Source organism: Erythrolamprus reginae, chromosome 1 (genome assembly GCF_031021105.1).
Source record: "Erythrolamprus reginae isolate rEryReg1 chromosome 1, rEryReg1.hap1, whole genome shotgun sequence".
NCBI lineage: Eukaryota > Metazoa > Chordata > Lepidosauria > Squamata > Dipsadidae > Erythrolamprus > Erythrolamprus reginae.
Genome location: NC_091950.1, coordinates 277611225 through 277625233, shown reverse-complemented (window position 1 = coordinate 277625233; position 14009 = coordinate 277611225). Strand labels below are relative to the sequence as shown.

At 40.6% G+C, this 14009-nt stretch overlaps 1 protein-coding gene across 1 annotated transcript in view; it reads right to left on the bottom strand.

Moving 5' to 3' along the window:
• COL19A1 (collagen type XIX alpha 1 chain) overlaps window positions 1-14009 on the bottom strand; it is a 185048-nt gene that overhangs the window by 9475 nt on the left and 161564 nt on the right. The window contains exons 38-44 of the mRNA XM_070738981.1: window positions 10480-10524; window positions 8446-8490; window positions 8294-8356; window positions 5663-5698; window positions 5521-5565; window positions 3352-3522; window positions 1515-1581 (exon numbers count right to left, since the gene is read on the bottom strand). Of these exons, the coding sequence (XP_070595082.1) occupies window positions 1515-1581; window positions 3352-3522; window positions 5521-5565; window positions 5663-5698; window positions 8294-8356; window positions 8446-8490; window positions 10480-10524 (472 nt within the window). The remainder of the gene's footprint in view (window positions 1-1514; window positions 1582-3351; window positions 3523-5520; window positions 5566-5662; window positions 5699-8293; window positions 8357-8445; window positions 8491-10479; window positions 10525-14009) is intronic.

The following is a 14009-nucleotide window of genomic DNA, read 5'->3' as shown; positions in this document are numbered from 1 at the left end:
CCCCTTAATACAGTTCTTCATTTTGTGGTGACCCCCAATCATAATTCTAGCGCCAATTCTCCCAACAGAGCTTTAAGCTGGAAGGTCAGATGGACACCCCCATTGTAAACGCCTGATTGGTCGGATTGTAAAAATATGTTCCAAGGCGCCAGAATAGAAGCTTTAGTTCCCAACAGAATGGGAAATTTGTCTTTTCCCATGGTCTTAGGTGACTCCTATGAAATTATTGTTGGACACACACCCTGGCCCCCACCGTTCTAGAAGCATGAAAGGAAATAGATAAAACTATGTAATTCCAAGGGAGTCTCGTGCACTTCTCTCATATCTCCATTTAGCTTTCCATTTCTGCCTCCTCACTTGTTTGACCTCTAAGCTTGTGTGTTTTAATACAATGATGAGTGAAGTTGGCTGGGAAATGGGAAGTGCATACAGTCTCTCCCTCTGTAATTAGCCAAGTCTGAACCGAAACCTACTCCTGGGTCAGTTATCGATGGAAAAAACACCTGGGCCCTGTTATCTTTCGAAGTCTTTGATATGTGGGAATCATGTGATATGATTGCATTTTCATAACACCGTAGTACTCATAACATTTGATATGAAATGTTGCATAGAAGATACGTCTGTTAACTAGCATCAACTCTTCTTAGATAACTATCACGTATCTTAGGTATACTTTATTTCAAAGAACAAAAAGGAGACATTTAGGAAACATCTGTGAATATCTAAGAGTAAGACTATTTTGTTTCATTTTGTTTATTCTGTGATTTTTTTTTCTCAGTCAGCAAAGAGAAAGAAAATGCTGAGAAAAGTTCAGTTTATATAGGCTAGTTACCCCATAATATTGATCGAAGAACAGACTGGTATCAAAGACTTGATGAAAAAACTGACAATATATGTTACTTTTCCTCCACCTTATTATGTTTGTGTAGCCTCAGAAACTGACACTGAATATCCACTCTATCTCTATGTAGTTTGAATTGCCTCTGGTTTGCATAATATCACTTTAGAAGAGGAAAGAGAAGGAAGTCATAAATGGGTCTTCTTTTATCAGAGTTGCACAATATTTGGAAAACCAAGATTAAGACAGACCACTAAGAGTTTAAACATCTCCTTATTCAAATTGTTTGTCCAGCACTGCAAGGGGAAAAAATTCAATTAACTTCTCACTAGATAAAATATATCATTTTTTGGAGGATGTAGGGTGGATATATAAAAGTGCTATAGGTTTCATTGCTATCTGTCTTCTAACAGGTGAGTATCCTTTGTGATTCCAGCACACATTCAAAAACCAGATTGTTAGTAAAAGGCATTTTGAATGTCAAACTATTATTTATTTGTGATTGCAATAAGTGACTTAGAAGGAACCTGCCTGCCTTAAGCACTTTAAATGTACTTGTAAAAAGGATGAAGCTCAGTGAAATTGTTTCAAATGTTACATATCCAATAGATCTATAATGCACAATTGGAAGCAAGTATTTACAATGGAGATATGAATACATTTGCCATTTCCTTACCTTCAAAAACTCTAAGAACCTCCTGTCTGACATATTTTTTCATTTCATCAAATGAAATTGAATCAACCTGAAGAAATAAAAAAAATAGAGATTAAGAATAGATGGCTTGGGGCACAAAATCATCAAAAGAAATAAAATTGCCTTCCTGTTTCTATTAAGAGCTCTGCAACAATAAAAGTTATAAATTGAATTTGTGTAATGAAAATCTGCTAGCATCACTACCATCATAACAATAACCACAAAGCAATACCACTGCCTAGTAAGACTTGTTTCTCAATGATTCCTCCAGAGTTTTATTTTGATTTTTTTAAAAAAAATACAGCCAATTCCAACCAATAGACAATATACAGATCGTAGGCCCAGAACTCCTTCCAACTGCAATTTCTGAATATAAAAATTAGATCCCCCTCTCATTTATTTATTTATTTATTTGTATTTTTATTTATAATATACATAGCTGTTGTTCTGCCTAAGCGAGGAAATCCCAGGAAATAAGTTCACACACTCAAACAGCTGGAAAGGTATAAGATGGCAATATATTGGTCAAAAATGTTCATAGCGTAAAATGGTTAAAGGTAAACAAAATTATCAAAAACTGGGCAGCGGTCCATAGCTAATGACCTTTACAGGCTGGAATCCAAGAACTCATTAAAAATCTCTTTGATGGGTCCATTAATCACCGAAACTCACAGCATCTTGGCAGAAGTCCTGGATGAGCAGATTGTGGATATTTAAAGCTGTCTTGAAGCAAACATGATCTCTAAATCACGGAGTCAACACCTTGCCATTGCTTTAACATTGTCGTTTGCACTGATTCATTGTGAGACCTCCCCTTATATAGCCACAAGGCATGGCCAAGTGTTCCATAGACTGATTCACACTCCTCTTTCTCCTCAAATAATCTTGCCTGCTCATAATTCTGCAGACCCTTGCATCTATAAGTGTCTCTTCATCATCTCCTTAGTCATTCAATAACACCTCTGGAGGTGCCACAGTCATTGGTTGGCTTTCAGCCTCTAACTCCATATTCTCTCCACTCTCAGACTCAGGTGCTAAGTAGTACACTGGCCTAGGATACCAAAACGCACCCATCTATCAATTCTCAAAATCTGTGATCAGCTGAGCAGGACATGGACAGGCCACAACAGATATACATTGTTTATATACATAAGATGGGTACTAATAAGAGGAAACAATTGGACAGGGATGGAGGCACGCTGGTGCGCTTATGCATGCCCCTTACTGACCTTCTAGGAATCAGGTGAGGTCAAGAGTGAACAGTCTAAGGGTAAAGTTTTGAGGGTTTGGTGATGAAACTACAAAATCAGGTAGTGAGTTCCAATCATTAACCACTCTGTTGCTAAAGTCGTATTTTCTACAGTCAAATTTGGGGCGGTTCACTTTGAGTTTGTACCTGTTGTGTGCTTGTGTATTGTTGTGGTTGAAGATGAAGTAGTCGTTTATAGGTAGGATGTTGTAGCAGATAATTTTATTAGTCAGGCTTAGGTCGTGCTGAAGGTGATGTAGTTCTAAGCTTTCTAAGCCCAGGATTTCAAATCTGATTGCGTAAGGTATTCTGTTGCGAGTAGAAGAGTGGAGGGCTCTTCTAGTAAAGTATCTCTGGACATTTTCTAATGTATTTATATCTGATATGCATACAACTGTTGTTTAATAATTAACATACGCTTTGAATAGAAACCCATTTCATTATCTTTGTTCGTGTTATGTCCTTCCCATTAAATGATGCCATTTTGCCCGCTGTAGCTTTATCCTCTCCAAAATCTTAGATGTCGCACATAGCCAACAAAGGTTGTCTACTCCCTGCCTTTCACCTTACCGGCATTCCTGGAATTCCTGGGACACCCGGAGGTCCCTTTTGACCTGGAGGTCCCGAATTGCCTTTTTGCCCTGCAGATCCAGTAGGTCCTAGGGGCCCTTGGTCTCCCGGTAAGCCAGACTTCCCCCTTTCACCTTGTGGGCCCCTATCTCCTGGTATACCTTGATCACCCTGTTGAAACAAACAAGAAATAATGCTGTGTCAAATACTTTGCTTGAGTTTTTATTATCTTAAATCTCTTAAAAATGAAAACATTAAAGTCAATTAGAGGGGTGCAGTCCTTTGTATTTCCAGCAAAAAAAAACAAACCTTGCCTTACAGCTCACAAGGGTGCTTACATAGCACTTCCTGCATGTTCTTAAAGATATTCCCCCCCTTAGGATTGCATAGCTGCTGGGATGTCAAACTATTTTGGGGGGGAAACCCCCAGCAAGTGTTAGGTGGTCATCCCTGCATGCTTTGAAGCATATTTTTGCCTTCAAATTTACTTTACAGTCCTACTAAATAATATTTCTTTACATTAGAGAATAACACGTGAAAGAACCACATGGAGAAGACCAAGAAAACTGGAACCCATTAACAAAACAACAGAAAATGCCATAAAGTTCTACTATCTTATCAGCCATAAGGTGTTAGTGCTGCAAAAGAAAAGAAAAAAAAGAAAGAACATAGAGGGAAGATGTCCTCGATGCAAAGAAAGGAAGATCTATAGAAATTGCTATGAAGAATATTATAATTACTGATTTAAAAAAAAATACAACAAATGCTTAAAACAGATCCTTCTTACTCAATTTATCTTCTGAATTTTAGATAAAATAGGTTGGGGGGGAAAACAAAAAAACCCCAAACCAACCAACTTCCCCTTTCCCCCCAAATGGCTTTCCTCTTTTATACAAAGAAGTTTCTCTTGACAATATCTCGAATGTCTTTATCATAAGGGCTGTAGAGACAATGTTGTCTTCAATCCAAAATAAATTGAAATAAGTCCACGGTGTAATATTAATTATATAACACGACCCATTACTCAAACTGAAATTATGAAGGTGATATACACAACTTAGATTACACCAGTGCTTCTCAATTATTTTCTGTTACCCTACCCCCCCCCCAGGAAGAAGTAAACATTTTGTGCCCCCCCAACTCTCTCCCATACCCCGCCCAACCTGCCATCCCCAAATTGCGCCCCACCATGAGATGCATGTCCTACCTGACACTTGTACTGGTACCTCTGTCGTGGGCAGTCTGTTCTAAAAGAAAATGTCTCGCGAGTTCAAGAAGTTTGATTGAACTCGTGAGACGCTTTCTTTTAGAATGGGCTGCCCTGGACACAATGCCGACGAACGCAATGGAGGTACTGGTACAAGTTTCAGGTAGGACGCGTGTACTACTCTCTGTAGCAAAACAGCACATTCCCCAGGGTCACGCACCACCCCTGGCATCGCTCTGCACTCCCCCAAGGGGGTGCACCTAACTATTTGAGAAGCACTGGATTACACACGCACATACCTTCAACTGATAAATAAATCAGCTAACTATATAAATCAGCCTTTTTCAAGCTCATATCCTCCAAATATACTAGAGTTACAAAAATATCAAAAATTCCACCCTGAATCTCATACCAGTTTTGTTTTTTTGCATTTAGGTTGACAAAAAAATTTAGCTTCCTGGCCACACAAATCCCTGACCCCGGCATCACAAATTATCTTCCCTATGCATCAAAAAGTCTCAAATATAAAGAAAATATATGTAAATTTAATAGGAAAAATGTGGAAGCAAATATATGATGGGAAAGATCTGGCTTCATAGTAATAAATGTGAAAATGGTAGATCACCAGTTGTACTGCAGCTGCTAAAAATCTAATACTATTTGGAGATGCCTTATTAGGAGTATGGAGTTCAGAGCATGGGAAGTAATCGTCCCACTCTAAAGTAATCAGACCCCACTTAAAATACTGCATTCAGTTCCAGTTGCTTTGGTCACAAACTTGGAATTTAATTCATTAAGACTTCTAAATAACCTGCCATTTTAATATGTTTGATTTCCACTGCATTAATGTTCATTGCAAGCTATAATACTTCAGTTTATATGCATTTATATCTTACAAGTATGCATGTAAATTGCAAATAATAAGTTGGATAAATAGTATGACGATTGGCAAAGTAACTTACGCGTTCTCCTTTGGGGCCTCTATCACCAGGTTTACCCATTAAACCCTACAAAAAAAATGGAAATTAGTGCTAAATATATATATTCTTGCTGACAAAGGCCAAAAGCACAATTATATTCTGCATACATAAGTAGTGTTCTTACCTGAGGACCAGGCAATCCATCTTTCCCATTTAAGCCCTAAGGGGGGGGGAAAGCAATAATGATCCTCCTATTACCAAAGGTCTGAATTTTTCTATATATATATATCTAAGACAGAATAGAACATAAGCATAAAGCCCTCAGGATGCAAAATCTCAACTGATATAGTGATTGAAGACAGTTGCAGTTGCCTTAAGTCCTATTCATTCAGGTTCCAAAGGGCTCAAGACATTCTTCAATCACATAACACTAAGTGGTTCTAGCTGGCTGTTGGATTTAGGGTAGGATTTAATGCCTGCAAATTATAGGTAAAACTAACTTTTAAAATAATATAATAAAATTACTCATTACTATATAGCTAGTTAGGTTAGAGCAGGGGTCCCCAACCACCGGGCCGCGGACCAGTACCGGGCCGTGGGGCATGTTGCACCGGTCCGTGGAGTCAGCAGCTGCCGGCCCTCATGCCGCCACCCCCTCCCTCCAGCGCTTCGCCTCCCGCCAGGCAAGAGGCCTCAGGAGGCAGGTTCTGCCGGCCACATGACGATGGACGGGACAGAGGGGCGGGAAGGACTGAGAGGCTCAAGCCTCTTTTGGCTTCTGCCGCTGGGCGCTTTTGCGTTTTTGGCTGGGGAGAGGCAGGAGGGCCAGCCTGACCCCCTCTCTCCAGCGCTTAGCTCCCGCTGGGCAAGAGGGCTTGGGAGGCAGGTTCTGCCAGCCATAGAGCGATGGCAGTAAAGAGGGGTGGGGAGGACCAGCACCCCCATGCTTAATCCCGCCCCCAACCACACCCCTTTCCGCTCCCACCGGGCCATAGAAAAATTGTCTTGCTGAAACTGGTCCCTGGTGGAAAAAACGTTGGGGACCACTGGGTTAGAGTATTCACTTTTATTATTGTGAGGTCACTTTCCATTACAGGTATGTTTAATTGCTGAGGAGGGTTTTTATTTATTAGATTTTATTTATTTATTCATTAGATTTATAGACCGCCCTTCTCCTCGCGGACTCAGGGCATCTTACAAGAATAAAATTCAATGGTATCTCTCCTTAAAACGCCTCTACTTAAGAACTTTTCTAGATAAGAACCAGGTGTTCAAGATTTTTTTGCCTCTACTTAAGAACAATTTTCTACTCAAGAACCCAAGCCCAGAAAAATTTCCCAGGAACTTTAAGAGCGGCACGAAGGCCCGGACAGTTTCCTGCCATTCCCCCTTTAATCCCGTCCATCTGGGCTGCTGGAGGAGCCTTTTGGTGGTGCTTAAGGAGGCACTGGCAGCCCAGAGCGAACGAAGCATTTTCCTTTCTCTGGGCGCTTGGACAGGGAATAAAACTCTGCCAGCGCCCATAGAAAAAGAAATGCTCCTTTCGCTCTGGGCAGCCGAGGAGTCATCACAACGAAGGAAAGGTGCCAGCTACAAAGTGAACGTGTGAGAAGAGAGGGGAACCCTTCAGCATGGGAAGGAAGAGGCAGCAGGTAGCAGCAGCAGCCAGTGTATGGGAGGCAGCCTCGTGCCGGCTGTATTGGAGGAGTGTGCTCTTCCTCACCGCATCAGAGTCCCTCTTTTTTTTTTTTTAAGCCTTAACGTTTGGGATTTTTTTGATTCCCCCACAGCTTCTTCCTTCGGCAGTGACTGTCCTCCTCCTCTTCTTCCTCCTCTTCCTCCCACCCAAATTCTGAGCTTTTATTTTTTTTCCTAATGGGTTTGCACACATTATTTGCTTTTACATTGATTTCTATGGGAAAAATTGCTTCTACTTAAGAACGTTTCTACTTAAGAACCTGGTCATGGAACAAATTAAGTTCTTAAGTAGAGGTACCACTGTATAGGCAAAGATAAAAATAGTACAATGCAGTAAAAAAAGTTAAGAGAATAAAAATAAGACCCAGTATAAAACAGTCACCCCTTATTCATACTGGTGGCTGGAGTGGAAACTAATGTTCACAGCCCCAGGCCTGCTGGCATAAATGTGTCTTTTAACATCTTTCGGAAGTCAAGGAGAGTGGGAGTGGTACAAATTTCTGGGGGGTGTTGGTTCCAGAGGACCAGGGCTGCAACAGAGAAGGCTTTTCCTCATGGACCCGCCAATCAGCATTGTTTGGCCAATGGGACCCGGTGAAGGCCAACTCTGTGCAACCTAACCGGTCATTGGGAGATGTGAGGCTTTCCCTCCTAAGTCAATACAAAATTCCAACAAATTTTAGTGGCTTCATTTTGGAGATATGCAGAGGAGGAGAAAACAATAATTTTGAGTAGCTTTGCAGGGATTTAATAATTATAATTAATTAATCAGATTATGGCAGAAATTGTTTACGATGATCCCATGAGTTATCGACATTCTGGGTGCCATACCAAAAATCTTGCATGGCACTTAGAAGAACTCTGCATTAACAAAAATTTCATTTGTCAATTGCAAAAGACCTTGGATCTGCACATATATTATGCTGCTATATTACAACATCCTAGATTCTTGGGAAGAACCTGATTCTAAAGGCCACCACTAGTTAAAGAACTGGCAGCTATGATTGTGAACATATCATAATAACTATCCAATAATTGGCCATGAATTAATTAATTGGATGAATAAAAAATGAATCCCTGTCTCAGGTCATACCGGAATCCCTTCTGAATTACTCACGGGTATTCCTGATGGCCCTTCTGGCCCTGGGAAGCCAACATCTCCAACAGGGCCTCTTTCACCCTAAAGGAAAAATAGAGTCTTTTATATTAATTGAAAGCAACCAGAATACTTATACTATTATGGGAGTGCTGAAACCTAAGTGCTCTTACAGGTTCTCCAGGGATTCCTGGTGGTCCTGGAGTGCCATGCTTTCCCTGTGAAAATAAATACATAGAAAATCACTTTTAAAAATCAATTATTTAGTCTGCTCTGTAATTATAGCTGTTTTAATGTACAATAGTTTACACTATATTACACTGATATTACCTGAGCAATGAATTCTTCCTTAATTATAAAAGCTTTTTGTTCCATTCTTAGATGTGCCAAAGCTATACTAATTTAGGCTATTCACCCTAACATTCAATGATGCTTACTTCTGAAGTACCTTTTTCTAAAAATTATTAGAGATATCTTGAGGTTGTTAAATCCTCTTAGGATAGAAACTGACCCTCAAACACTTTTCAGATGGCATAAATTAAATGAAGCTTTAGTTACAAAAATATATCATAAAAAGAGGCATGACTTAGGAGCCATATGTATTAATTCCTCAACTTCAACATCCCAAAAGAAAGACAAATACTAAAGCAAACCTGTCAAATTTCTGTTCTCTACCCTCCCCCCCCACACACATACATAAATAAAAGTGAGAATCAGAGCAGAAAAAACCCAGAAGGTGAATTGCCCCTATTCCTATTCTTACATGTGTACAAACTGGGTGAAAATATATAATGACTTTGTTATCACTCTTTCAAATGATAACATCACATTAATAGATGCCCCCCCACCTGTCAACAAATCAGGAGATTGATCTGTAGCCTAGCCCATATGAATGTATCCATTGCAGTAATACTATAAAATGGATTACAGATAGAACAAGGAAAAAAATAGAGATCAGATATTCATCCATCCATCCATTCATTCATGCGATTCTCCCAGGATAGATTTGTTACTTCAGAATATAGGTGTGGACTTTTTTTTATCATTGTCTTGTTATTTGTTTTAATTTGTAGCATAAAATAAATAATAAAATATTGATTTGCTAACCACAGAAAATTTCCTCCAAAATCGAATGCTCAACACTTTCTAAATATGAATGGAGATCATTTGTAAGAAGAAAAAGTTAAGATTAGCTATCAGCAGTGCACATTATTTGGGTATAGTCTATTTCCAGATTCTTTTGAAGATTCATAGTGAGAAGCCAAGTAACGTAGGAGGTATTTTATAGTAAGAAATGAGCATATAAGAAAAGAATTAATGATTAGGTATGACAATGTTGATTCTGAACGTATTTGGACACAATTCCCCACAGTGTGTACACATCCCTCTCTACATGGGGCTACCTTTGAAAAGTGTTCGGAAACTTCAGATCGTGCAGAGAACACAGCCGTGAGAGCTGTCGTGGGGCTTCCAAGATTTGCCCATGTTTCTTCAACACTCCGTGACTTGCATTGGCTGCCGATCAGTTTTCGGTCACAATTCAAAGTGTTGGTCATGACCTTTAAAGCCCTACATGGCATGGGACCAGATTGCCTCCGGAACCGCCTGCTACCGCACGAATCCCAGCAAACGATAAGGTCCCACAGAGTTGGCCTTCTCCGGGTCCCATCGACTAAACAATGTCACTTGGCGGGCCCCAGGGGAAGAGCCTTCTCTGTGGTGGCCCCAGCCCTCTGGAACCAATTTCCCACAGATATTAGAACTGCCCCCCCCCCCCTGTCTTTCGTAAACTACTCAAGACTCATTTATGCCGCCAGGCATGGGGGAGTTAAGATATTCCTTCCCCCTAGGCCATTACAAGTTATGCATGGTATGTTTGTGTGTATGTTTGGTTTTATTATAAAGGTTTTTAGTTGTTTTATTAATTGGATTTCTACATGCTGTTTTTATCATTGTTGTTAGCCGCCCCGAGTCTGCGGAGAGGAGCGGCATACAAATCCAATAAATAATAATAATAATAATTGTTACGTAATGTGTCTTCGGAGAATGGCGGCATATAAATCTAATTAATAGTAATAATAATAATAATAATAATAATAATAATAATAATAATAATAATGTGTGTCTATTAGACTTTACCCTTATTTCCAGTTATTACGATTACTATTCCCTTCCACAATCCACATTATTGTGAAGAATATACTTACAGGTATTCCTGGAACCCCTGGAGGTCCCACTGATCCCTGGTCACCCTAAAAAGAAAAAAACACACTACATTGCAATATTTCCAAAGTACTGTATTTCTCTTGAGAAAATCCAATGTCTATTAAGAAGGCTTAATGAGCGAAATGGTGATGATCTAATTTAGAACCCACCATTGATTCATTCAGCATTTGAAGAAACAATTCTTCTCACACATCCTATACATCAATGACCTCTGTGATAATATCGCAAGCAACTGTGTGCTTTTTGCCGACGATGTGAAACTTTTCAACACCACTGACAACACACTCACTCTCCAAAAAGACCTTGACTTTGTTTCAGATTGGTCTAACACCTGGCAACTTCAAATATCAACCAACAAATGCTCTACCCTCCACATCGGCAAAAAGAATCCAAACCTCGCATATGAACTGAATAAACAAATTCTCGCAGCCAACCCACACTCAGTAAAAGACCTTGGAATACTAATATCAAACGACCTAAAAAGGCTTCCAGAGTTGTTAACCTGATCCTACATAGCTTCTGCTCTGGCAATCTCACAGTACTGACTAGAGCCTACAAAACCTATGCCAGACCCATTCTTGTATACAGTTCATCTGTCTGGAACCCACACCACATCTCAGACATCAACACCATCGAAAATGTCCAAAGATATTTCACCAGAAGAGCCCTTCACTCCTCCACTCGAAACATAATACCCTACGAAAATAGACTATCTATCCTGGGTCTTGAAAGCTTAGAACTGCGGCGCCTAAAACACAATTTAAGTATTGCCCACAAGATCATATGCTGCAACGTCCTTCCAGTCAACGACTACTTCAGCTTCAACCACAACAACACAAGAGCACAAAACAGATTCAAACTTAATATTAACCGCTCCAAACTTGACTGTAAAAAATATGACTTTAACAATCGAGTTGTCGAAGCGTGGAACTCATTACCGGACTCAATAGTGTCAACCCCTAACCCCCAACACTTCTCCCTTAGACTCTCCACGATTGACCTCTCCAGGTTCCTAAGAGGCCAGTAAGGGGCGTATATAAGTGCACTGATGTGCCTATCGTCCCCTGTCCAATTGTCTTTCCTTATCTCATTTATCATATATATTCTCTCCTTATATCATATATATTCTCTCTATATCTCTCTATATTTATATTATATATATATATATATATATCATATATATTCTCTCGTTATCTCTTATATCATGTATATTCTCTCCCTCCCATCTACTTCTCTTCTTTTTACTTTCTATCGTTATATATATTACTTAATGTCTATTCTCTTCCATATGTATTGTATATTGGACAAAGAATAAATAAACAAAATAAAAAATAAAATAAAAAATCTCTTATTTATATGGGAAGCACTATCTGAAACAGCCTTCATCCTATTAAAATCAAAAGAATCTATTTGTATTTTTCCTTTGCTTCTATCTCCTGAAATGATCATAAACAATCACAAACATCCATTTACTTCTGTTGAGCATGAATGATTCTGACCTAAGTTCTTATTTTGGGCATAAATTCTAGAGATTATCTTAAAAGAAGGAGACAAATTTCATACATTATTCAGGACATGACATTTTACCTTAAATTATCCAAAAAATCTTCAAGACAATGAACTTTCTACATGCAACTGTATGTAAACTATATGTATGTATGTCACAATTATTTTGCCATAATGAATAGGAAAACTAAGAAATGAAGTTTTCTGAGTGGTAGACTAACAGTATTGGAAGACTGGGTAAACAGGGTATCTTATAGCCAGGAATAATGACTGTGATTATGATAACAACAACAACATGAGAATCTTAAAAAATCTTTTATCATATAGTTAATTCTGTTATAGTCTCCTTTTTTGTCATATATTAACCTCACTGCATGGATAGTATATTCTCTTTTCCTATATGTTTATTTCTACTATAATTAAGGCAATCTCAATTTCCTGCCAACTTGCTTTTTAGAAAACATAATAGAGGAGCCTACTGAAATTAAGTTATTGAATGTAAATTATTCCTGGAATATACCTATTAAGAGTCCACTACAGCAGCGTTTCCCAACCGGTGTGCCGCAGCACACTAGTGTGCCGCGAGACACCGTCAGGTGTGCCGCGGTGCCCCTAGGAAGCTCCAGCTGGGCGGGGCGCTGTCGGTGCCGGACCGCCGTATCTGGCGTTCTCCTGCTGGGCCCCAAAGAAGGAAGGCGGGAAAAAGGAGGCAGGGGCAGGGAGGTGCGGCAGTAGGAGTAAAGGGAGCCGCGGCTGCCCCTGCCTCCCCATGGTGCCTCCGGCCAAACGCGCCCCTGGCTTTTCCACCCTGCCCCATTGCCCGCCCGATCCGCCCACTCTCCTCCTCCTCTGCCGCCGCCGCCTCAAGCCTTGGGGCGCGATCCACCCCCTCTCCTCCGCCGCCGCCTACTGCCTTGGGGCGAGCAATCCAGGAGTCCAGGACTGTGTGGCTTTGCGCCATGAAGAGAAAACGGCCGACTTTTCCCTGCTGCCGTTTTCTCTTCATGGCGCAAAGCCACACAGTCCCGGACTCCCGGATCGCTCGCTTCTCCGGTCAGCAAAGCCATCTGCCCAGGAAAGCGCCGTGCTGGCCGGAGAAGCGAGCGATCCGGGAGTCCTGGACTGTGTGGCTTTGCGCCATGAAGAGAAAACGGCAGCAGGGAAAAGTCGGCCGGACTAACGGGAGGCGGCGCGAGGCCGGGCGCTGGGGACGTCTGGGAGGGCGAGGAGACTGATGGCTGCTGCGCACTCCACTCTCTCTCTGGCTGTCTCTTGCTCTTTCTTTTTCTCTCTGTTGCTGGCGTGGTGAACGAGAGAGAAAGAGAGAGAGAGAAAAAGGAGGGGAGAGAGAATGAGAGAGAAAGAAAGCAAGAGAAAGAGAGGGAAAGAAAGCAAGAGAGAGAGAAAGAAAGGGGGGAAGGAGGGAGAGGGAAAGACATAGAGGGAGGGAAGGAGGGAGAGAGAAAGAGAGCAAAAAAGAGAGGAAGAAAGAAAGAAAGAGGGATGGAGAGAAAGAAGGGAAGGGAGAGAGAGAAAGAGGGAGGGAGAAATAGAGTGAAATGGAGGAAGATATATTTTTTTTGTCCAAACTTTTCTTTAGCGCCCCCCCCCGTTCAGTGTTCCCCAGAATTTTGAAAACATGAATAATGTGCCGCGGCTCAAAAAAGGTTGGGAAACACTGCACTACAGTAATAATAAAACTTCTACTGTCCTGGCCACTCCTGCCAAATGCACTATAATTATATAATGTAGAGTATATAATACTCTAATAAATTATCTGATTCATCTCATATAGATACAGTGGTACCTCTACTTAAGAACTTTTCTAGATAAGAACCCAATGTTCAAGATTTTTTTGCCTCTACTTAAGAACCATTTTCTACTTAAGAACCCGAGCCCGGAAAAATTTCCCAGAAAATTTGAGAGCGGCACAAAGGCCTGGCCAGTTTCCTGCCATTTCCCCATTAATCCTGGCCATCTGGACTGCCAGAGGAATGTTTTGGTG